This window comes from Elephantulus edwardii, unplaced genomic scaffold (assembly GCF_000299155.1).
Source record: "Elephantulus edwardii isolate Elephantulus edwardi_28Jun2011 unplaced genomic scaffold, EleEdw1.0 scaffold00139, whole genome shotgun sequence".
Classification (NCBI taxonomy): domain Eukaryota; kingdom Metazoa; phylum Chordata; class Mammalia; order Macroscelidea; family Macroscelididae; genus Elephantulus; species Elephantulus edwardii.
In genome coordinates, this window is record NW_006399889.1 from 642,667 (window position 1) to 669,304 (window position 26,638).

At 38.8% G+C, this 26,638-nt stretch overlaps 1 protein-coding gene across 3 annotated transcripts in view; it reads right to left on the reverse strand.

Annotated features, from left to right (window-relative positions):
- Nucleotides 1-19,343: 19,343 nt before the first annotated feature.
- SEPHS1 (selenophosphate synthetase 1) overlaps nt 19,344-26,638 on the reverse strand; it is a 29,311-nt gene continuing 22,016 nt past the window's right edge. Inside the window, exons 7-8 of one of the 3 annotated variants that reach the window (XM_006894274.1) lie at nt 22,875-23,087; nt 19,344-21,265 (exon numbers count right to left, since the gene is read on the reverse strand). In XM_006894274.1, coding sequence (XP_006894336.1) covers nt 21,051-21,265; nt 22,875-23,087 — 428 coding nt within the window. In that variant the 3' untranslated portion in view covers nt 19,344-21,050. The remainder of the gene's footprint in view (nt 21,266-22,874; nt 23,088-26,638) is intronic. The other 2 variants (XM_006894273.1, XM_006894275.1) reach the window with 2 other exon arrangements.

Here is a 26,638-nt window from a genome sequence, read left to right on the forward strand (position 1 = left end):
AACTTCTCCAACAGGGTAAAAAGGGAAGCCACTGACTGAGAAAAAGTATTCGGTAATAACATATCAGAAAAGGGACTTATATCCAGAATTTATGAAATACTTGAGCACCACAACAAGATAAAGGTAAATAATCCAATAGAAAAATGGGCACAGGATATGGAGGCAAATTTTTGAAACACAGCTATTTTGAAATTTTTCCCCATTTTCCTTGAATGTATATAAAGAAAACTATCCTTTATAATAACATATATGAACAGCTAAGAAAGAAAATTAGTATAAAAAGTGCTAAGTTAGAAAATGTTCAAGCGTTGTACACACTTAAGAAAATTCCTTTATATTGTTGAATGATTATTTGTAATATCTCCCAGTTTTAAAATGTCAATTCCCTTCTGAAGAGACAAGAAAATGAGTGTTGTTGGCGGGCTATTATCAAGTCAGTCCATGATTATCATGACTGGGAAATTGTAATTGGCTGAATTTTGGAAGTAGATCACCAGATCTCTCTTTGTGATCTTTCTTAGTCTGAAAGCTCTGCCATAAACCAGTTCAGCATCATGGGATCATACAATTCTCCACTAACAAGACAGATGACAGCGGCACATGAGGTGTATTGACTGGGACTCGCACTTCAGTTTCCCATACATACAGAGAATGTGAACACTGAATCACTATTGCTCACTATATATGACCAGATAGTTTGATCACGGGTTTTTTTAAGGTTCATTTAATTCATTCATGCACCAAACAAAAACAAACTCCCTCAGCACATATTTGGCCTCTTAGTTATCTGCTGCTATTGTTGTTAGGTGCTATCGAGTATGACCCAAAAGCTACCTTATGAACAAAAGATCTGAATCTGTCCTATACTGTGCCATCCACACAATCTCTAGCATACTTGAGCCTATTGCTGCAGACACGGTGTCAACCCATTTGGTAGACGGTCTTCCTCTCCTTCAGCAGCCCTTCACCTTTCCAATCACGATGTCCCTCTCTAAGGAATAACCTCTCCTAGCAACATGCCCAAAGTATGTGACATGAGTATTTATTATTTTTGCCTCCAAGGTGCACTGTTAGTGCACCATCTCAAGAAGATATTTGTTCTTTTGGAAGTCCATTGGAGATTCAGTACTCCTCTCCAACACTACACTCAAAGACATCAATTTTTCTTCCGTCATCCTTCTTCATTGTCCAGTTCTCAGATACATAGCAAATAATTTAAATGACTATGGCTTTAATCAGGTACACCTTATTTTGTTTGAGGACTAACATCATTGAACCTCAATAATTTAGAGATATCGCTTTCTGCAGACTCTCCCAGTGTAATACATCTCCTGATCTCTTGACTGCAGGTACCAAGGATATTGATTGTGGGTCCAAGTAAGACGGAATCATTGACAGTTTCAATCTTTTCACTATCTATCATGATATAATCTATCAGCCCAGTGGTGAAATGTTTTTGTTTTCTTGATGTTGAGATGCAATCCATATTGAAGGCTGCAATGTTTATCCTTCTGTAGCAAGTTTTTCAGGACCTCCTCATTTTCAGCAAGCAAGATTGTATCATATGCATAGCATAAATTACTGATGAGTCTTCCCCTAATCCTGATGCCATAGTCTTCTTCAGAGTCTAGCTTCTTGAATAATTTGTTCAGCACACAGATTGAATAGATATGGAGATAGAATACAACCCTGATGCACAGCTTTCTTACTGTTAAACAATGTAGTACTCCCTTGCTCTGTTCACACAATAGCCTCTTGTTCTAAGCAGAGGTTTCACATGAACACAATTAAGTGTTCTGGGATTCCAATTCTTCTAAATGTTAGCCATAACTTGTTATTATCCACACAGTCAAATGCCTTTGCACAATCAATACAGCACAAGTAGTCATTCTTTTGGTATTCTCTGCTTTCAGCTAGGATCCCTCTGACAGCAGCAATGATCTCCCTGATGCCATGGCCTTTTCTAAATCCTGCTTGAACTCTGTCTATGTACTGATCATTTTAAAATTATATTTAGCAATATTTTCCTTGCATATGACGCTAATGATATTCTTAGATAATTTCCACTTTCTGTTGGGTCATCTTTCTTGAGATTGGGAGCAAATATGGATCTCTTCCAGTCAGTTGGCCAGACAGCTGTCCTCCAAATTCCTGTGATAGATTGGTGAGCACGACCAGGGCTGCATCTATTAACTGAAACAGGTCAATTGGTAGCCCATCAATTCTTTTTATCCCCATCCCCATCAATTCTTGAGGCCTTATTTTTTTGCCAAAGCCTTCAGTGCAACTCAGCTTCTTCCTTGCTTACCATTGGCTCTTGATTATATGGTTGTTGTTGTTATGTGCCGTCGAGTAATTTGCGACTCATAGCGACCCTATGCACAACAGCCCTAAACCCTGCTCTATCCTGCGCCAACCACACTGCCTCTGACACACCTATCCCGATTACCCCAGTCACCGAATCAATCCATCTCATAGAGGGTCTTCCCCTCCTGCGCTGTCCCTCCACCCTCCCAAGCATGATGTCCCTCTCCAAGGACCCATTCCTCCTGGCAAGATGTCCAAAGTATGTCAGACGAAGCCCCAGAATCCTTGCCTCCAAGGAGTAGCTTGGTTTAATCCTCTCCAAGATGAATCTGTTTGTTTTCCTGGCAGTCCATGGTACATTCAGTACTCTTCTCCAGCACCACAGCTCAAAAGCATCAACTCTCCTTCTGTCCTCCCTAGTCATTGTCCAACTCTCTGATGCATAACAAGCGATTGCAAAGACCATGGCATGTATCAGGCGCACCTTAGTCTCCAGAGACACCGTTGCTCCTGAGTACTTTAGAGAGGTCCCTAACAGCAGACTTTCCCATCGCGATACGCTTTTTGATTTCCTGACTGCTGGTGCCAAGAGTGTTGACTGTGGAGCCGAGCAAATTGAAGCTGTGAACAAGCTCAATCTCTTCGCCATCCATCCTGATGCTGCCAATTGGTCCAGTGGTGAGAATCTTTGTCTTATTGACATTGAGCCTCAGTCCATACTGAAGGCTGCAGTCCTTGACCCTTCGCAGCAAGTGCATGAGGTCCTCCTCAGTTTCAGCAAGCAGGGTTGTGTCATCTGCATAATGCAGATTGTTAATAGATCTTCCACCAATCCTGATGCCACAATTCTCCTCATAGAGCCCAGCCTCCCGGATAATCTGCTCTGCATACATGTTGAAAAGGTATGGAGACAGGATGCATCCCTGGCATACACCCTTCCCAATTTTGAACCATGCAGTGTTACCCTGCTCTGTTCTGACTACTGCCTCTTGGTCCAAGTGTAGGTTTCGCATTAGCACAATCAAATGTTCTGGGATTATATGGTACTTGTTGAAATATTTCCATGTGAGTCAATACTTTCAATACAGAATTCCTTCCATCTTTTATTTTATTTTATTTCTTACTGATTTATTTACGAAGTTCTAATACATTGTTTTTCACACTGGATCTTTCCCATTTCCTTCAATGCCCCATATCATTTTTGCCCATATCATCTCTCAGTATTGCAACTTGAGGCTTGAATTTGGTTTTCAGTTCTTTCAGCTCGATTAATGCTCATCAACTTCTTCCCTTTTTATTATCCAATTCCATCTCTTTGCACATTCTGTTACAGTACTTCGCTTTGACTTCAGATTGACTAGATCTGTGGAAGAAATTGTTGGAGAAGCTCAATATCAACAGTCAAAACCAGACCAGGTGCTAACTATGGAGCAGATCATCAATATGTAAAGTCAAAATGAGGCTGAAGTAAATGAAAACAAGTATACAAGAAGCAAAGTATGAGATCTTTAATCCATTCCATCTGAATTTAAAAATCAACTTAAGAATAAGTTTGAAGAATTGAAGACAAATAAATGATAGAATATCAGATGAGTTGTGGGATGACATAAAGGATATCATCCATGAAGAGACTAAAAGGTCACTACGAAGACAGAGGAGAAAGAAAAAACCTAAAATGTATGTCGGAAGAGACCCTGAAAATTGCACTAGAATGTTGGAAGCCAAAACAAAGGGATGAGAAACTTAAGTAAAAGAGCTGAACAAAAGATTTCAGGGTTCAGATCTGTTGTTCATAGGGTCACCATGGGTTGTTCTCAGCACCTAACAACCACAATATCCTGCCTCACTGACATCATAGAGTTTAGCATTTACAAACATAGGATAATTACATAATAGTGAGCATCACAGCCAGGCCAATGATGCTGACAAAGCAATGTCAAGTTGACACATATTTGGAAAGGGGATACAAGATTGAATACATGACACCTTCGTTCTGCCATTTTGCCTGTTCTTGACTTCTCTCTACCAAAGTCAACCCTTTTCCTCTGTACCTCCACCTTCTGTGTCACCTATTTGAGAACCTTGTTCCAGCAATTCTCATCTGCCTCCTTATCTTAAACAGAGCTCTTCCCTATCGACTCCCTAGCTTTCTGTTGAATATCCTAGCTTATCATAGCCCCCTTTGATCCCACTTTTCTTTCCACTCACATTTTCTCCTGTTTTTTGGCAGCAAAACTTGCGAGAATAATATAAATTCACCAACTCCAAATTCCTCCACTTTTGGAACCCAATTATTCGTTTTTGTCACTGAAATTGATCTTGCCCCAGTCACTAATCATCACGCAGTGATGCAACTGATCATCAGTTCTTAGTCCTCAATTTACTTGACTTACCAATACATAGATTGGCTGTGTTATCAGGAGGAATCCGTCCTTGGAAAAGACATCATATTGGAGAAAGTAGAAGGTGAGCAAATGAAAGGAAGACCTTCAATGAGATAGACTGATGCAGTGACTGCAACATTGAACTCGAACATGGCAGAGATCCTGGAGATGGCACAGGATAGGGCAAGGTTCTAGTCTGTTGTTGACTGGGTTGCTATGAGCTGTTAGTCAACTCGATGGCACCTAACAGCAACCACAAGCAACAGCCTCAGGTACCATAACAAAGTGACACGATGCCATTCTCTGCTCATTCTCAGGCTTCTTTACAGATTCTTTCTCATTCCCCTAACCTCTTATTCCAATCCTTTGACATCATATCTTTTCCATTAATACTAGTTTTTTCAAACTATATCTAATCTCATGGCTTCTGGTGTCATCTACATATGATAATTCCCAAGTTTGACTTTTTAGCTTAGACTCACTGCTGAACTCCAAATTCCCTTCTGTCTATATAAAATCATCATAAAGACGTCTAATAATCATCTTGAAATAGAATTGCTGATATTCGTCTCCACAAATCCTCACTTCTCCCAGAGTTGAGGACAACTCCATTCTTCTAGTCACTTAGCCCACACTAGCATCATAATGACATACCCCATCCCTTGCTTCCAGGGCTGAGAGTCAAGAGTGGATATGCTCTGCCTGTAAACCATCAGGAACGCCCCACGTGTCCTCTCTTCAGATACACCCAGACACTGGCCACTTCTCGCCACTGCAAGTTTAATCACTAGCATCTTTCCTGAATTAGGGAAATAGCCTTTTCCTGATCTGTGTTCATCCTGGACTGCATTATTTCTCTTCTCCACTTAGCAGTCAATTGATTACCTTTAAATGTAGCTCAAATCACATCTCTCTTAACAGCTTCAACTCTACTCAGAGAAAAAGGAAAAACAAAAATCACACAATGACCTAAAGGTGACAGTATCTACACCCTTCACATATCCAATTGAACCAATTTTCTAAGTCATTGCAGAAACAACAGAGTATAGTCACTTCATCTTTGTTTCTATAGCCCATCTTTTCATTCATTCAGCTTACAGTTAACAGTGGCTCTAGAGGTTTATAGGTTCTATAGGTTTATGGTCTAGGTTTATAAGTAATGGTAAATCTCCTAATACCTCGTTGTTGTTATTGTGTACCATAAAGTCTGAACTGACCCATAGCTGACCCTTCAGCGGGTTTTCAGAAGTAGTTAATCTCACAGGGGGAGATTGCTTATCCTTCTCCCATGGAGCAGCTGGTGGCCTAACTTTGATTTAAAATGATAAGGAAACCACCGTACTTGTTGTAAATTTTTTTCCATTTTTGATCTCTCATTCTAATTGTTTTCAAGTTGAATCAACTCATAGCTGAACCTCCATTGGGGTCCTGAGACTGCAAATTGGACAGTAAAAGATTGCCCATCTTTCTTTTGCAGACAGAGTGGCTGCCAGACAGTTGTCATCTTTGTATAAGCAGCACATTCCCCTACAAATTAATACCACCACAGCTAATTTTGGATCTGTTGTTGTTAAGTGTCAAGTACAACTCACAAAAACCCTATGAGCAATAGATCTGAACTCTGTTCTATACTACACCATCCTTCTAATCCTTGACACATTTGAGTCCATTGCCACAGACACAGTATTAGTATGTCTTGTTGAGGATCTTCCCTCCCTTTGATGACCCTCTGCTTTCAAGCATGATGTCCCTTTCCAAACAGAGCCTCTCCTAACAACTTGTCCAAAATATACAAGAAGCAACTTCACCATCATTGCATCCAAGGAACATTCTGGTTGCACATTCTCCAAGACATATCTCTTTGTTCTTTTGGCTGTCCATGGGATAGTCAGCACTCTTCTCCAACACAACTCAAAGGTATCAGTTCTTTTTCTATAATTTTTACTCACTGTCGAGCTCTCAGGTGCCTAGCAGGTGGTTGGAAAGACTGAATTGAATTAGACATGAAAACTCCTGTTGTTGTTTTTATGTGCTGTTGAGTTGCTTGCCACTCATAGCGACTCTATGTACAACAGCCCTAAACTCTGCTCTATCCTGTGTCAATCGCACTGTCTCTGACACTCCCATCCAGATTACCCAAGCCACTGAATCAATACACCTCATAGAGGGCCTTCCCGTCCTGCACTGTCCCTCCACCTTCCCAAGCATGATGTCCCTCTCCAAGGTCCTGTCCCTCCTTACAATATGTCCAAAGTATGTCAGATGAAGCCCCAGAATCCTTGCCTCCAAGGAGCAGCCTGATTTAACCCTCTCCAGGATGAATCTGTCTGTTTTCTTGGCAGTCCATGGTAACTCCTAGAGAGTATTAATTATTTCTAGGAAATTATAATTTCTAATAGTTATGATTTATTTGTTGGAAATAGAGCTACTTCTCCAATCCTCTAGGATGCATTTTTAAACCTGGGGATTCTGACAGTTTTAATCCCCTATCTCTACCTCAGCCCAGAAGGTTACAGAATTGTGTGGAGCAAGGGAAAGGTATGAAATAATTTCTGCAGGTGACTTTGACATACCCCATTCTTCACTTCCAGGACATTGAGAATTAAGAGTATACACACACTTATTTCCATTCTCATATATTTTAATAACAATTTCAGAAACTGTGTCATGAAGACTGTGATATTCTCTTATTAAAAACAGAAGTAAGGCAGGATGAAACTATTTCTTAGAATACAGATATAATTAGGCTATATGTTGTCATTGTCAGACAAATTTTAGGTAAATTATTTCTAGGCAAAGATCATGATCCTCTCTAATAACAATAATAAAAATATTTTTTAAAAATAATAATTTCTGAAAAACAGGACAAAAATATTTCTTACAGCACAAATATAATTAAGCTGTTATGTCATAGCATAATTTCCAAACCAAGAAATGCAAGCTTATTTCCTCCAAGCCAGTTTGAGATGTCAACCATAAGTAAAGTGAGAATGAAGATTTGAGACAATGTATGGAGCAAGCAGATTTTTAATCTTTTAATATAAATGAGAAACTAAAAACATGAATCTGGAAAAATATGAAAGAATAACATTACCACTTAAAGAATTGTTGTATTGAAAAATAACAAGAGGGTAAGATATTTAGCATGTGGTGAAGATAAATCAACCAGCAAATCTTGGGACAACATTGAGTATCTTGTTTGTGCAGGGCTGAATACAAAGTAAGGGCTCTATCAGTGCAGTGGCTAAGTGTTCAATCGCTAACCAGAAGTTAGCTATGCTGTATGAGAAAGTTGTGACCATCTTTAGACCTAAGATTCGTGTTAGAAACCCAATTGGAAGGCAATTCTCTGTCCTGTAGGGTAGTCAAGTGTCAGAATCAACTCACTCACAATAGGCATGATTTGGTTTAGGTCTAGAAAGTATAGAGAAATTTAAAAAATAAATTCATAATGACTCTTGTCAACTGTGATTAGAGCAATGGCAGTGTGAGGATGGCCATACTAACTCCACAAGGTGGAAATGCCATGTCAACAACAATCACAATACAAAACCAATTTACAGGAGGTCAGATATGCTCCCTCCACACCCTTCTCACACCTCTTTCTACTCATTCCAACAACAATCTCACTGCACTGCTGGGTCCAAAAGCTATTGCAATGACTACACAGAAATGTACTCATGTTAACAGACTTTATTAGGGAAGTTAGCAGCTATAATTCAGATTGGCAGCAGGATACAACCCCTCAGTCCTGACAACTTCTTTTTTAAAATTTTTTATTGAGATTTTAATAAAAGTTTACAGAGAACTTGGATTTCCATTCATTCAATCATTGTTGCACATTTTCTTCCCTACTTGTCCCCAGTTTGCTTTCCTCTTTTAGAAAAATTCTTTCATTGTTGCACGATTTCCTCCCTCCTCACTGCAAGTCAACTTTGCTATGCACCTCTTCTTCTGGACTGTTGTCATGCAAATAATACCTAGTAATATATTCCTTTAAATAATTCTTTCCCTCATTTGTTTAAATGCAGTGTTCATTATTTATCCCCTCTTTTCTGAGTTTCCTCCAACCCCCATATCAATCCTGTTTTAGTGTCATTATACAATATTTGTCCATTTGTGACTGAGATATTTCACTCAATAAAATGTCCTCCAGGGTTGCCCATTTTGTATAATACTTTATGAATTTCTTGTTGTTCAGTGCTGCATAGTATTCCATTGTGCAAATATACCACAGCTTTTCTATCCATTTGTTTGTTGATGGGCAGTTGGTCTGTTTCCATCTCTTTGCTATTGTGAACAAGGCAGCAATAAACATGGGTGTGCATGGATCTGTTTGAGTGACAGTTCTTTAGGGTAGTGGAATTGCTGGGTCAAATGGTATTTCTATTTCCAACTTTAAACTCATTGTCACAGAGTCAAAAAAGACTGAGAACTGATCATCCTTTGGGTTTCTGAAGATGTAAATAGCATGGAGGAGATTGCCCACCTTTCGGAACCCCTGGTGGATTGGGTTTGCCAGGCAAATCCCTGAGGACTACACCAGCAGAGCTCCCTAAAGAGGCAAAAAGAACTTCAATCTCAGCTGGAAAATCCTGTTCTTCCATGTCCTTTGTGTAGTCTTACATTTTAGTGTTATTATATTCATTTATATGTGTGAGTATATATCCCATTATCCAAGGAATGACTGTAGCTTACTGAAAGCTAGCAACATGAATATATGTGTATGTTTTAAATAGTAAGGTGTTTGTGATTAAAAACAGTACATATGTATTGCAGAAAATTCATTGTGGAGAAATGAGAATTGATTTCTAGTTGACTCTGAGAGTGGGGTTTTATAGAAAATCAATCACATTGGAGGAGACAGCTCATCTTTCTCCCATGGAGCAGCTGGTGGATTTGAACCGCTAGAGGTGTCACCTAGGGTTAGCAGTGCAATTCACTCATAAATACACAGCAGAGCTTCTTCATGCATTGTTGTTGTTGTTGTTGTTGTTGTTGTTAAGTGCCGTAGAGTCGCAGGCGATTCATAGCGACCCTATGAAGGAGAGCCCTCAATGCTTGGGTGTCTCTCATCCTTTCTCCAGGTTCATAGGGTTTCCGGAGGCAAGCTATTATGGAATTGGATGCCACTCCTCCTTCCAAGCTTGTTTTAATCGGGGAGCTCCACCCCACTCTCTGTCCACATTGGGTAGCCAACCATTAACACATTTGACACATGAGTATCACAATGTTCAGCCTCACAGCAACCACAAGTGACTGCTGTATGGCAACTTGTACACCAGGGCTATACGACCTAGAGGAATGTCTGAACAAAAACAATGAAAGACAGGCCCGAGGGCCGCCGATTAAAAGTCACTTACCTTCAACTTTGTAGCATTGCCTTCTGTCCACTGGGCCAGCAAATCTCTCTCTCTACGTTCATGCATTGTAGAGAAATAAAAAATCATGCATGTGTCTTCCCTCACTGAAAAAAATCACTACAAAATTCAACATATATGTTAGAGGTGTTTGTAACAGATTTTTTATTTTTTAAAAGGGTTAACAGATCTACTCTGGAGCAAACTGGAATGAGAGGAAGGAAAAGTACCATTCTAGGAAATACATACAAAGAACATTCCAGGAACATGTAATGAAAGTGTTCTCAAAAATCTCTTGTGCAAATCAGGAAATGTCTGCCAGAAATTAACCACGGCAAAGAAAGATATGCTTTTTCAAATGTGTGTTGTCAGTAAACTGAACCTTGTGTATAAAAATCGGGCCCTTATTCAAAACTCTGGAGCATTCTGTTCTTTCACTTGTTGTGTGTCATCACAGCTGACCCCCCAGCCGGTTTTCACACAGGAGGAGAATGCCCATCCTCCCGCACCATGTGCCTTTAGGATTGTGCGGCAGCTTCTTACCACTAGGTCACCAGAGCTGCTCAATTCCAGTTGCTAGTCCTCAGTAAAACATATTCTTTTCATTCCAACAGAGATGTTGATGTTTCTTTGTGCTATCGAGTCAAATACACTCATAGGAACCCCACGAAGAACAGAATTAAACTCTGTCCTATCCTGAGCCATCCTCATCATCCCCAATACAGCGACACAAACACTGCATCGATCCATCACATTGAGAGTCTTCCTTTTCTTTGCTGACCCTCCACCTTTCCAAGGATGATGTCCTTTTCCAAACAACAACCTCTCTTAACAACATGTTTAAAATATATGAGGCAAAGCTTCATCAACTTTGCCTCCAAATAACATTCCAGTTGCATTTTCTCCAAGACATATCTGTTTATTTTTCTGGCAGCCCATGGGATATTCAGCACTCTTCTCCAACATCACCATATCAAATGCATTGATTCTTTTCTTGTCATCCTTATTCACTGTATACTTCTCAGATGCTCAGATGTTGGAAAGACTGTGGCCTGAATCAGGTACAACTTAGTCCTCAGACTGACATCATTGCTCTTCAGAAGTTTGGAGAGATCCCTGACAGCTGACTTTCCCAATGCTATACATCTCCTGATCTCCTGACTTTTGATACCACATGTGATGACTGCGGATCTGAACAAAATTAAATAATTGATCATTTAAATCTTTTCAACATCTATTATGATGTTGCCTGTTGGCCCAGTGGTGAGGATCCCCTCCCCTTGATATTGGAATTACATCTCAATATTGAAAATTGCAGTCTTTGGTCCTTTGCAAGTACTCCAGGTCCTCCTCACTTTCAGTAAGCAAGGTTGTGTCATCAGCATAATGTAAGTTGTTGATAAGCCTTCCTCCAATCCTGTTCATAAAGTCCAGCTTTTCAAATGATTTGCTCTGCGTACAGATGGAATAAGTGTGGAAGGAGGATATAGCCCTGACACATACCTTTCCTGATTTTAAACCATTCCTTTGCTTTGTTCAGATACCATCACCTTGGTCAAGGTATAGATTTCATATAAGCACATTGAGGATTCTGATGTTCCATTCTTCTCAAGGTTACCGTAATTTATTAAGATCCACACAAATATCTTTGTATAGGCAATAATACACAAGTAGACATTCATGCTTTCAGCTGAGATCCATCTGACATCAGAAATAACATTCCTGGTGCAATGACCTCTTCTAAACCCTGCTTGAATTTCTGGCAGTTTTCTGTCAATGTACTTGTTCTAATAGATTTTGGATGATATTCAACAATATTTTGCTTGTGTGTAATATTAACAGTGTTCAATAATTTCAACATTCTTTTGAATTATTGAATTCAGAATTATTGAATTCTGTTGGATTGTTGAATTCCCTTTCTTGGGAATGGGTTATTCCCATAAGGATCTTTTCCAGTTAGTTGGTGAGGCAGCTGTCCTCCAAATTTCCTGGCACGGACTGAGGAACACATCCTGGGTTGTATCTGTTATTTAGAATATGTCAGTTGGTATCCCATCAATATCTAAGGACTTAATTTTTACCAGTGCTTTTTTAGTCTAGACACTAAGGTGCACCTGATCCAGGCAATTCTCAATTGCTTGTTATGCAGCTGAACAATGACTAAAGATAACAGAAGAATTGATGTCTTTGACTTGTGGTGCTGGAGAAGTGTAGTAAAGAGAATGAAAAGATCTGTCCTGGAGAGGATAAAACCGGTTGATCCTCAGAGGCAAGGATTTTGAAGCTCCATCTCACATACTTTAGGCATGTTGTCAGGAGCATCCAGTCTTTGGAGAGGGACATCATGTTTGGAAGAGTGAGAGGCAGTGCAGCAGAGAAAACCCCTAGATAAGAGGAATTGCCAGTGACTGTGGCAATGGAGTCACATATGTCAGAGATGGAGAGATTGGCTCAGGACAGGGCAAGATTCAGAGCTATTGTTCATAGGCTTCATATGAGTTGTAGTTGACTTGATAGCACATACCAACTTCCTGAAATATTTCCATGTCAACCAGTTCTTTTATGTACAATGAGTCCATGTATTCCCTCCACCTTCTTTTGGTGCTTCCTGTATTGTTCAAGATTTTTCCCATAGTGTCTCTGAGTATTGCAATTAGAGCTTTGAATCTTTCAGTTCTTTAAGTTTGAGAAATGCCAAACAAGTTCTTCCTTTTTTATTCTCCAACTCTAGCTCTTTTGTACATTCCATTATAACACCTTGCTTTTCTTCTCAAGCTTTTTGAAATCTTCCGTTCATCTTTCACTTGAGTATCTTTTCCCTTTCTTTTTGCTTCTTGACACTTTAGTGCAATTTACAATCTCTTCTGACATCCATTTTTGTCTTTCTCTTCTTTGAAATGACCTTTTACTCTGGGAGTGATATCTTTAATGTCATCCCACAAATCATCTGGTCTTGGATTAATGACTCAAACCTGTTCTTGAGACGATTTTCAAATTCAGGTGAGAGACTCAAGGTTGTAGTTTGGTTTTTGTGGATTTCCTTTAATTTCATTCAACTTCAACTTGAACTTGCAAAGGACCTGTTCCAAGGTCAGCACCTAGCCTGATTTTTACTGTTGATATTCAGCTTCTCCAGCGATCCTTTCCACTGAGCTAGTCAATCTGGTTTCTGTTCAGGCCATCCAGTGAAGTCCATGTTTATAGATGTTCTTTGTCCATGTGTATAGATGTTCTTTGTGATTTTTAAAAATATGTTTACTGAATGTACCATGGACTGCCAGGAAAACAAACAGATTCATCTTGGAGAGGATTAAACCAAGCTACTCCTTAGAGGCAAGGATTCTGGGGCTTCGTCTGACATACTTTGGACATGTTGCCAGGAGGGACGGGTCCTTGGAGAGGGACATCATGCTTGGGAGGGTGGAGGGACGGCGCAGGAGGGGAAGACCCTCGATGAGATGGGCTGACTCGGTGACTGGGCTAATCGGGATGGGTGTGTCAGAGGCGGTGCGGTTGGCGCAGGATAGAGCAGGACTGTTGTGCATAGGGTCGCTATGAGTCACAAACGACTCGACGGCACATAACAACAACAACAACAATCCAAACAAGGTAGAAGACTCTTATTTGCCAAATCCAGGGCTGGCCTCATCTCCTGGCATTTTCCCAAACATGACCTCCTCTTGAACGTGCATGTGTGTATATATATGAGTACCTATTATATGCAGTTTAAAAATTATAAAATTAGGATTGTACTACAAAAAATACTTTTGTAAACTCAATGTTGTGTCATGGACGTTTCTATATGTCATTATGGGGGGTAAGTTCTTTGGAAAATCCAGCCAGCCATGTTTTTCTCCTTTCCTCTCCCTGTGGATATCATTAGGCCTTAAACCACTGTTTTAAACAGGACCTCCTGTAATAGAGCATATGGTGGATTAGAACCTGGTGCCTATGGGGCTGCAGTGCAGCTTCTTGCTACTAGGCCACCAGAGCTCCCTAGGATTACTTTTTAAAAAGGTAAAATTCTGGACAAGTCATTCTTTCCGCCTCAGAAAGTTAGGCGGACAGGATGCAGTAAGAAAATGGCTGTGGTTTTGTTGTTAGATGCTGTCAAGTATGATTCATAGTGACCCTATGAACAAAAGATCTGAACTGTTCTGTTCTGCACCATCCTCACAGTTCCTGACACACAAGAACCTATTCCAACAGTCACCTTGTCAGTCCACCTGGTTGAGGGTCTTCCTCGCCTTCACAGAGCCTCCACTCTTCCCAACATCATGTGCCTCTCCAAAGAATAATAGCCCCTGCTAGCAACATGCCTAAAGTATGTGAGGCGAAGCCTCATTGTTCTTGTCTCCAAAGAGCTCTCCGACTGCATCCTCTCCAAGACCTGTTTGTTCTCTTGGCCACCCACAGGATGTTCATTGCTCCTCTCCAATACCACAGCTCAAAGGCATCAATTCTTCTTCTGTCACCCTTATTCATTGTCTAGCTCTTAGATGCATAACAAGTGATCAGAAAGACTATGGCCTGAATCAGATACACCTTAGTCCTCAAAGTGACATTATTACTCCTCAATAATTTGAAGAGGTCCCTAACTGCAGACTTACCCAGTATCACACATCTCCTTATTTCCTGACTGATGGTATCAAGAGTGTCAATTGTGACTCCAAGAAAGATGAAGCTGCTGAGTTTCAATCTCCTCTCCATCCATCATGACACTGCGTATTGGTCCAGTGGTAAGTTATCTTTGTTTTCTTGACATTGAGACGCAATCCATACTAAAGGCTGCATTCCTTGATTTTCTTCAACAAGTGCTTCAAGCTCTCCTCAGTTTCAGCAAACAAGGTTGGGTCATCTACATAATGAAGGTCATTCATATCCCTCCAATCCTGATACCACATTCCTCTTCATACACAGCCCACTTTCAATTTTAAACTATGTAGCGTTCCCCTGCTCTGTTTGCACAACAGCCTCTTTGTCCAGTTATAGGTTCCACATGAGCACAATTAAGTGCTCTAGGACTCATTCTTCTCAATGTCAGCCACAACTTGTTATGATTCAGTCCAATGCCTTTGCAAAGTTAAAAAGGTACAACTAGACATTAATCTAGTATTCCTTATTATATGCCAGAATCCATCTGACATCAGCAGTGATATCCCTTGCATCATGACCTCTTCTAAATTCTGCTTGAACTTCTGGAACTTCCCTCTCTATGCATTCTTCTAGCCTTTCTTGAATGATCTTCAGCAGTATTTTGCTTGCCTATTATTTATATTGTTCAATAATTTCCACACTCGGTTGGATCACCTTTCTTGTCAATGGGAACAAATACAGACCTCTTCCAATTGGTTGGCCAGACAACTGTCCTCCAAATTTCCTGATACAGACTGGTGAGTGCATCCAAGTCTACATCAGTTAATTGAAACAAGTCAATTGGTATCCCTTATTTTTTGCCAATGCCTTCAATGCAGCTTCCACTTCCTCCTTCATTACCCTTGGCTCCTGTTCATAAGATACTTCCTGAGACTTCTCACGGTCAGCGAGTTATTTTTGGTAGTGATCCTATGTAGTCTCTCCATCAGAATTTCAAGATCATCTTAGGAATAGGTGTGAGGCACTGAACAATGACTGAAGACCAGATGAGTTGTGTAAGGCATCATCCATTATAAAAGCAAAGGTCATTACAGAAACAGAGAAGAAAAAATAATAGAAATGGATGTCGTCAGAAAAGCTCTAAAAATCACACAGTAGCATTGAAAAGCCAAAACAAAAGGAAAACATGACAAAGTAAAAAAGTTGAACAGATTTCAAAGGACAGATTTGGAGGACAAAGCAAAATATTGTAATAGAATGTGCGTAGAGCTGGAATTAAGAGAATAAAAAGGGAAGAACTCGCTCTGCAGTTCTCAAACTGAGAGAACTGAAAAAATTTATGTTGCACTATTGAAAGATACTATGGGCAATATACTGAATGGTCGAGAAAGCATCAAAAGATGGAGGGAATACAGTCACTGTGCCAGAAAGATGGTCAGTCAATGTTAAAATATTAGTCACAGTCTGAAAGGTGTAAAATAGCTGGAGTTTTCTACTTTTCAGCTCAGCTTGTTGTATGGACACCCAGTGGAAGCTTACAGTCCACCTAACTGGTCCTACCTAAACAGGGGAAGACCAGCAGTTCCATTTTAAATCTTGGCTCAGACTCTACCATTCATAACATGTAGCAAAACAGAAACAATTTTTTAACATTTCTAAGAGTTTCTATTTTTTCCAAGTTTTCTTTTATGTTTGTATTTTTAAAAATAGGAAACTGGGTGAGCTCTGATGGCCTAGTGCCAAGAAGTTGCACTGCAATCCCAGAGGTGAATGGTTTGAATCCACCAGATGCTCTGCTGGAGAAGGAGGAACAATCTCCTCCTGTACCACTCAGATCTGATTTGACGGTACACACACACACAAAATTAGAAAACTGGGGAGGTCAACTGGAGTTTGTCCTCCAAAGTTTTTAAAGCCAGCACATATTAGCTTGACTTGACTGGCAAAAAGTGGGTGACAGTTTAAATTTTTTAAATTGTTTAGTTTAACTTAGTGTAACATTTGAATATATGTTACCTTCTCGTTAGTCTTCTTTTTACAATATTGTGATTGGAGTGAGGCTTACAAAGCTCTTTCTATTTCTAAGAAAGCATTTCTTAGGAGTTTTCATTTGCTTTTATTGTGGTGAAAATACACAACAAAACATTTACTAACTCAACAATTTCTATACATATAATTCAGTGACAATGATTTACATTCATGTTGCATAACCATCTTTGATAATTTTTTTATATTATTCCACACCAGAATCTTAGTTTACTAGAAAGTCTATTTTTTTACTTTAAAAAAGGGTTTATTTATTGTAATTTTACTTTTCAAAAGAAACCAAGTAAGGGCTATGCTCTCAACACCCAATTTTATACAACTCTGCTTAAGAACAAAAGAAAAATACAGTGATAATATCAACGTGGCATTCTATCGTCAGGTGCAGTTGACTCAAATGCAATGTGCAGCGATCCAGAGCAGACGGGAACCTTGTCCTTTTCTGCACTGCCATAATCTCTGACACGCTTGAGCTCATTGTTAGTCACTGTAGCAATCTATTTTTAAGTCCCACAAATGTCTATTGTGAATGTGATTTTTTTTAAAGTGTAAGGAGTTGAGTTTTCTAATGAGGTCACTAAAATAAGGAATTCTGTGTGTCTTCCCATGAAGTTATGTGACATTTATTACCTGAAACACCCAAGCACATAACCTTTCCTGGGAAGGCAACAAGATAGGAAGGATAAAAGGCCCAACAAAGACAGCCAAAGTGTGGTAGCAGAGTGAGTTATCAGGCATAAGAACTGGGAAATAGAGGAATATAGAAATATTTCTAGGATAGCCACAAGTCAGGGTCATTTGATGGCACCTAATGACAGAGAACAGTTCCAAGATGCACTTCCCTGAGTTCAACTGAACCAAAACATTTGGCATCTAATTTGCAAGTATGTCTAGACATCTAGGGTATTCTGTCAAATATTTTCTGGAGGTGGCCTTTCATTCGTGCCCATCACCATTCAGTTATGTAAGTATAGTTAGTCATGTTCTCTTGCTTTGTTACAGGACTTCGTAGACACTGACATGTTTCATGACTATATGGCTCACGTCAGAAGATTCTACTGAAGACTGGGAGTAAATTATGTTGTCTATGCAAACACTGCCTAATCGAGAATACAGAGGTGGGGTGGTATGAAAAACGCCAAGGCTGCAAAGATATATGGGACAGTTATGTATGCAGTCCATCAGTAACTATGTTCTACTCTACAAATAAATAGTACAGTGCAGATAGCCTATCTCTCCATAGAGAGTGGCAAACTTTTGAACTCAGATGTAGCTCTTCTAAAAATTGCTGGTTCATCAGAAAAATATCAAAACACGTTCATTTATTTATAAGGCGTGTAGAATCTGAATATCCAACTTTAAAATTCTTAAAGAAAAAGCACATATTGCTCATGCAACATTTCACTTTCTTTTTTCTTAGACACAATAAATTCTTCAACATATGCAAATAACAAGCAAAGGAAAGAATGATTTTCCTTAGCAAGGAATCCCTGTTGACCGAGAAAAAAGAACCAATTCTAACTTAACAAAGTGCAACCTTTTAAGGGTGCAATGATTGATTCTAATGCATCCAAACATTGTATTCTGGATGCAACTACATTGTAGGGTAGGGATCAAAGAAAATAAAAGTGGTCAACTATGATGCACATTTCTAAATGTTAAGTTTTATAGTGCTACAAAGAAGTCACAGAATCACTCATTTGTTGTTCATGGAATTTTAAATTATTCTGCAGAGATTTGGCCATGAACTAAAATTCTTTTTTACATATAATGTCCATTTAAATAACATGCACATGCATATAATGCACTAACACTCAGAGGAAAATAAAGTCACTGTGTCTGCAAAAGCATGTGCATGGAATTTGCATATAAACAATTCACTCTTCCAGCTACTTTCAAGATATGCTATTTCCTTTTTCCTGTCCCCCACCTCCTTTCCCTGGGTAAATCCTGATGTGGAAATCAAAATAGACAAGTTTTTTTTTAAAAAATAAAATTCTCATTCCTTTTCCTCTCGCAGCCCTCGGCAATATTCTTTCAGATCAAAGCGTCTCCAACTTTCAGTAGCCAAAACCAGAGTACTTATTTTAAGATGACTGCTTGGTACCATACCTATCTGTCTAGAAATGCTTTCTGTAGTGCTATGTTGGGACTCCAGGAGCTATCTTTTGTAATTCTAACAAAGGTGGACATTCTCCTAAGAACAACGGCCTTAAAGACAAGATCTTCCTCTTGGGATGAAGTCCACAGACCCCTGGGACCCTGCAAGGTGCATATAGTTAAGCACTATTGCAAAAATGTTGGTGGTCTGCACCTACTTAGAGGCACTGAAGGACATAGGGCAGGTGGTCAGCCCTGAAGATCATAGGCTTGAAAACCCTCTGTGGGACAGAGTCACTATGAAATAAAACTCATTTGAAGGCAACTAATAACTACTAAGTACCCAATACTTCCTTGTTACTAATAATAAGTCTTCACACGAGTGCAAATGCATACCCTTTAGTGCTTTCTTCTTCTCAGGAGGCCTGCTACCATCAGTTTTCAGGCCACAGTCTACATTAAAATTAGTTCAGACTAAGCGATCATTACAATCTTTTGAATGTACTGAAGAGAGAAAAAAAACCAAAAGCTCAACAGTATGTTTATCTTACTCAGAGGTTTCCAACACATTTTATTTTGCAGACCACTGGTATGCAGATAGTTTTGAGGACCAACATCTGTATCAACTCCTATAAAATGTCCAATTCATTTCAGTTCGGTAGCAGCCTCCAATGTACTTATGGCTTGCGTTGCAGTTACTCAGGCACAGAGGCTGCCCATTCATTCTTGAAGGAGCGCCATCCGCATTAAAGCCTCTTCCAGGAGCTTCATCTTCCCAGTGCTGGTTTCCTTTGGCAATAAGTTGAGCAGTTGACAAGGCTTTGGTGCCTGTGAGCAAGAAGCATTCAGAAACTTGGAAATGTGGTGCTTTTCTCTTTTGCAGACAGACACTTGAGGAGTCAGTGCATTTGTGCTTAATAACAGGACTCTCCCCTAAATGCGTAGTAGGTGAAAATATAAGGAAGCCTCTGTTTTAACTAACACAGATAAACACCGTTTTCGATTGCCTATTTGTTCTAGAACTACAAAATTTAATTCAAGAAAATATAGGTCCCATGAAAGACTGAAAAGTGTTATAAAACTAAAATCTAGCTTTCCCCAATAAATTGTACTTTTAGGCAAAACCCTCCCCAACACTTCTAAAATAATACTAAATGGGGCATCTGATTATACAAGAGCAATAAAAAAAATTAAATATTTATTTGAATATCAAGTTGGAGCTACAATCCTGGCAATGCAGATTTTTAACACAGATCACAAAAAGCGTGCACAGAAAAGTACGGGTGCAAAGACAAAGTAATGCTAAAAATGAGGCTAAATAGCTGCTGATTTAAAGAAAACAAAAGGCCTGAAATCACTATACAAAATATAAAATGTATTAAACACTAGCATCCACAGAACAGTCTTTATTATTGATTATATTTAAAAATTATTTGCGCAGTTAATTATATATTGAATTGTAAATGAATATTATACACGAAGTCCCGTTAGGGAGGCAATTCCTTGTACTATAGAACATCTAATTACATTGCAAAAAGTATCCTTTTTCTGATATCAATAAAGAAAACAGTTACTGATACTACCGTAAATATCAGGAGGCTATAAAAAAAAAAAAAGAAATACAATTTCTTTTTTGTTTTCAAAGTGCTTTCCATGCAGAGTGAAGCACTTGCCTTGTCGAACTGAATGCACTATTGGGTAATGTCCTGGGTCAACGAGATGCCTTGAATGATCAATTCTGGGCTTCACAAATCAAAGTCTCAAAGAAATCATGCAATCCTCCTACCACTGTGATAGCCATTATGTCATTCATCAATTCTGTCTTTCCAGAATACCATTCAAGACATTTTTTTAAAAAAAAAAAAAACAGGAGACGTATAATGATAAATATACATAAAATGAAGAGACACAAACTGCTAGTTGACACTACTATTGGTAATGTCTGTGCTATGTGAAAGCACCTTTAAAAAGAGCCTATGCGGCAAGAGATAAGTGTCTAAAGATTCAAAATGAATCAACAGTATTGGATAACAATATAATTCTCAACTCAGAAGCTGCCTCAAGACTAGGTGCATCTTCAGTTAATGTAACAGGAAAGAAAGGCAATGGATTTTATTAATTGCATCCACTCACAAACTGACCTAAGGTCACCAGATGTGTAGACACAATGAGAATTTTGTTGTTTATAGTCTTTAATTGAAATGATGATAAAGGAATAGATCTATTTTAAAAGAAAACCAAATAGCGATTTCTGCCTGGATTAAGAGGTGGCACCAGGTGTGGGGTTCACGTTTTGAGTGGCCACTTGCGGTGCAACTTCAATGATCCGGGGTTTGTCTATGATTCTGGCAGTACGGTTGCCCTTCTCTACAATCCCAATAATCCATGCTTGGTGACCTTCACCATATTTGGGGGACTTTATCTCTGCACAGAACCGAGCAGCTTGCTCACGTGGTAAACAGATTAGAAGACCTCCTGGCAAAGGAAAAAGAATAATCATTAGTGCTGACACTCTGAGCAATTTCTCTGTCTTCTAGCCTAAATACATCTGTACACATCCAAGTTCAGTCAACAACTTTCTATATGCAAGGAACTCATTGCATGCATATTTTTCTATGTGCAATGAAGCAAATTCATTTTGCCTCGACCTATTCCACACTCTAAAATGCAAAGCAATTAAATAATTTAAAGCTCTAAAGGATTAAGGTAGCTGAGGCCTCAGTAACATTAAGTGATGGATGGCTATTTTTCCCTTTGGAAATACCTAGAAACAAGATTCCATTTCAATCTTTTCACTAGCTTTTCATCTTGTCAAAAATGCTTTTTAACAAGTATATGCATAGATAATAGTTTTTAAAAGTTCATGAAAGATTATCTCAGAGAATCTAGTTTTTAAACCTGTCATTATGTTAAAATAAGGAAAAGTAAACATTCTTTGCTATTTTAGTAATTAGGACAGGAAATTTCATTTATTTTATTTTTTTTTCATTTATTTTTAAGTAGTAAGAACACAACACCAAGAAAAAAGGGTATATTCTGCTTATACAAACACACCCGCCCCACATTTATGGATAAAAGAAACATTTGATTTGCTGACAGTATTAATTTATTCACTATTTACTCAACCCAGTGGGTGCAAGGCACTGTTCTAGCCCAAGTACTGAAGAAACAAAGAGAAGTCCCTGCTCTGTAAAGCTTATTTCTAGGATGAAACAAGAAGCAAACAGAAAATTGAAAGGATGATGTATCCTTTATAAAGCCTAAACGAGGCACAGCTTCTACCTAACAGAGTCCTAAAAACTCAAGAGTCATCCTATAGGGGCTGACCGATACACTGGCTATGCGGCCAGGACACCAAGATAATCAAAGGAGCTTTAACTGATTACTGGGGCATCCTAGGCACATTAATTACTTGAGTATCTAGTTTTTAAACCGGACTTAGTTTTCTGGATGTCAGATCTAAGCTTAGGTAATTGCCACTGGACTCTTTTACCAGGTTAAAATAACTTGAGTCCCAGAGGAAAGAAGGTGGGTATCAGGGTTATCTGGGAGGGGGCAAAAAAAGGAAACTTAAAAGATGAAGCAGAAGACTATGGGGAAAAAAGGAGAAAAAGAAATAAAGTGAAAAGAAAAATAGCATCTTGGAGACAATATATACTACTTAATTCTTAAAAAAAACAATTCTGGTCATTTCTTATTAAGGAAAACTATGGCTTGCTCAATGTAATCCTCTAGGGTATAAAAGGTTATTTCAAATACCAAGTTTCTTCTAAAAATCTGAGTAATGACTTATTTTATTTTCATATTCTTTTTCCTTTTTCACCATATCAACATATTCCTACATCAAAAATGAAAATACAGAAACATCAACTTCACACTGAGGTTTAAACCCCCACAGGATGGCAGACTGTAACCTATAACACTAGATGGAATTGAAACATTAGGTGCTACAGAGGCCAAGATTATCAACACTGACCTCACACAACGTGAGGTCATACTCATGCACTTGACTTCTTCTTCCTCATGGAACTTTCCATTAGCCTCACTAGTTAAGTCCTCAGATTTGGACCCAGGATCCTTGTACCTGATGTCTCTGGGCAGGTCCCATGCATGAGGCCAAACATGTTTCCACAGGCCTTGCTCACAGCTGCCATCTTGGCCAGGACAGGGAGGTTATGAATCACAAAGGACACTTCATTCCTCTGTTGTTTGGCCAGGTTCTGTGCGTGACCCAAAATTCCAAAGCCCGTGATGTCGGTGGCTGCGTGGGCGTTGAATGTGTGCATGAGTCCTGCAGCTAAGAGAGGACAAGGGAACCATTTATAAGCTAGAATAATGAATGGAGAATCTAAAGAACACAATCTTTTCCCAATTCAAATCCTACATAAGCTCTTACATAAGATCTTACCCATTCATCAGGTCAACAGTATATATATATATAAAAAAAATAAATCAGAAATAAATTAATTTTGAATGCTATCTTAATTGAACCCTTAGAACTAAAAGCAGCTACAATCAGTAGTACTTTCTTAGTAAATGACAAAACTGGGGAAATATGTTCTTAATAAGGGAAATGCAGGGAAAAAAAGAGTAGGGAGAAGCTAAAAGGTAAACTGTCAAAAATATCCTAAAATCCTAGAATAGTACTTTTTAGATTATCTAAAATCAGGCACTTTAGAAGTGGATTGCTGAGTCCACAATTAAGATTGCATGGTGGAATGTACTTGGGTCGGTGGGAGGGGTTCGGGGGTGGGGGGGGATTGTGTACCAGGGAGGGAGTTTTTCTATTACTTTTCAAAGAGCGGAATGAACTTGGCGGGGGGAGTGCTGGGCGGGGGGAAGAAGTGCAGCAACTAATGAATGGAAATCCAAAATCTCTGTAAATGTTCATTAAAATTATTAAAATAAAATTATAAAATTTAAAGGAAAAAAAAAGAAGTGGACTGCCTAAAAATATATTTTTTAAAAAATTTAAGACTTCATCTCATAAAAGCTGCACTTTAAGTGAATCCATTTTTTGGGTACCTTTCTTCTTTTAGACCCACATTCTCTTACTTTGGTGTATTCTGAATAGAGAGGCAGAAGAGAATGGACGTTTCTAGTCCACAGTGGTCCTAAGGGACAACACAGGACTAGCTGTTCACTAATACTTGCAGTGAGGTAGATGGAGCGCATCCAAAGGCACTGAATAAAGTCATGGTCTACATTGTAGCACCTTTCCCATGTATCCATGTTCATATATGAACACACAACATGTGGCATAGTGCACTGATGCATGCGTCTCTTGCTTTTTTCGCTTGATTGTATTCGGGAAAATATGGCTTACTAGAAAAATAGACCCTTCTATCCTAACTGTCCACTATATGTATGTAAATAACTAAAGCGTTCCCTTAGTGGTTTACATTTAGGTGTTTCACCTCTTGGGCAATGACTAGCTATAATGATTAGCTTCAGTACATGACATTTCACATACTGGCCACTAAAGTTGTGGAGGATTCTTACAAATGGGTCTAAAAGATTAAAAAAAAAAAGAGTATGTAATATTGATAGATAAGGCAAAATACTCCTTCAAAAGGGTCCATATTCCTCCCAACAATACAAAAAATGTTAAGGTGAGGAGTCTTAAAACAATCAATATAAAAATTAAAGAATCCGTATGATAAAACCATTACCAATTACTTTATTCCTGTTAAAACTACTTAATTTGAAGAATTTGAGCAGCAAGGTTTTTTAAACTTTGTAAGTGACAGAGAGGTGACCAAGAACATCACTAAAAACCACAGACTTTAAGTAATAAGGCTACCCAAGAACACAGATCATAATTTTAGAGTACAGAAAACAATCTTATGGAGTGAATGCTATTATGGGCTGCTGAGTCAGAACTGGCACAGAATGGATTGTTCGGAGGGATTCAGAGGCTGTAAATAGCAAGAGAGGAGACTGTGCCTCGTTCTCCCACAAAGCACCTAGAGGACAGGAACAGTGTGTCTTTGGCTGACTGCACAGCTCCTTAACACCAAGCCACTAGAGCTCCCTATGGATTGAACAGTGTCACCTTAAATATGTTAGAATTTGAATCTCTAAAAATAGTGTCGCCTTTTAAGTGTGTTATAATTTCAACCTCCAAAATTGATGATCTTAATTGCAGATAGATATGGTCTGTTAATGAAATCATATCTGAATGGGCTGATTCTAAAACTACCCACTTCTGGGTTTTTAAAAGAGGTTAGACACCTACACAAGTACCAGGGGAAAGCAAACACCATGTGAAGATCACTGACAAGCCAAGAACCAAGAGCAGCCAGAGAGAAGTCATGACACAGGAGAGACCCGGGTTGTACTACAGCCTCTGGAACTGTCAGCAAGCCAACGTCTGTTTTTTAAAGAAGACACATTTAGGGTTTGTGTTACAGCTACACTAGGAAAATGAAGACAATTATGGAAAACTTTATTTCAGAATGATTGTCCAAAGTATTTTATCTGGCCATCAAAAATTAGGAGTACTAGATTTTATAGTAATACGGCAAAAATAGTAATATTAGCGAAAGCAGACCCTAAATACATATACAACTCAAGACGATCAGTAGTATAAAAACATGAGAACACACATCTACCACCAAATAAGCCTGGGAAAAAGCCTAGAAGACACCAAATACTGCTGGTATGATACAATGATGCATAATTTTTTTTTCCTTTCTACTTTGCCCACTTTCTTAAAACTTTCTATAATTAATAACAGTATGTATGAAGAAAAGACATTTAAAATTTTTTAAAATGCTTTATAATGTGAAAACTAAGTATTAACCTCTAATGTTTATCACCAACTTTGCATGAAGAAGTCCAGGGTAGTAATGCAAAGGCCACTAACAAACTAGAATATGTAAAGAAAATGATACATTGATGAAAATCCCACAGCAGGCTTGACACTCAGAAACCAATGTCAGATCAAACAGCAAGCACACAAGCAAGTATGACTGTTTTCATATGCTAAAAATGCAAAACTAACTTAAGAATGCAATCCTATGCAAGAAATATTTAAAATACAAAAGAATTAAAACCCACAGAATTCAGCAAGGTAGTTCCTGAGAGTGTAATGGTGACAGGAGCTGGTGGCTGCCTCTGGGTTCTCAAAGCCATTCTACTTCTTACTTCTTGTGACTTGGAAAGTTTACATAGCAAAGCAGTTCTCCATTCAATGTTTGTTGTAATGCACTATCCAGTTGGAATCAACTAATAGCTGACCTTCAGAGTTTTCAGAGGCAGTTAACTACGTGGGAGAAGACTGCCCATCTTTTTCCTGCAGAGCAGTTGGTTGATTCAAACCATGTGCCTTTGGGCTAACCATGCAACCCTTTCCCACTTAGCCACTAGAGCTCCCTTTAATAGATGGTATGTATTTTGTTTCATGCCACTGATTGCAATCCTCACCATGTAACACTACCAAATCATCCTACCTCTCTCACTTATGAACTTTGTCCTTAGGCAAATGCTTCTCAAGTGGTTGATGTTCTATATTTGGGCTGAAAACAGAGCCATAAATGAGTTCACTTCCAGGCTTGAAGGATGGCTAAGGGTCATAGTCTCAAGCATTCCAGGCTTGAAGGATGGCTAAGGGTCATAGTCTCAAGCATTTTCTAAGTCTCTAAGCAGTAATCCAGACATCGTCTAGCTCTTCTGGTCTCAGATTAAAAGAAGCCGTGGTGTGCGCAGACCTTTAGTCTTCTGGACTAATTATTTCCACACATCTTCTGGTTTTCTCACTCTTTGATCCAGAGAGAAATAAAGTTACAGATGCATGTTAAGACAGCCATTAACAAACTTTTAGGATCCTTACTAGCCAAAGTAGGA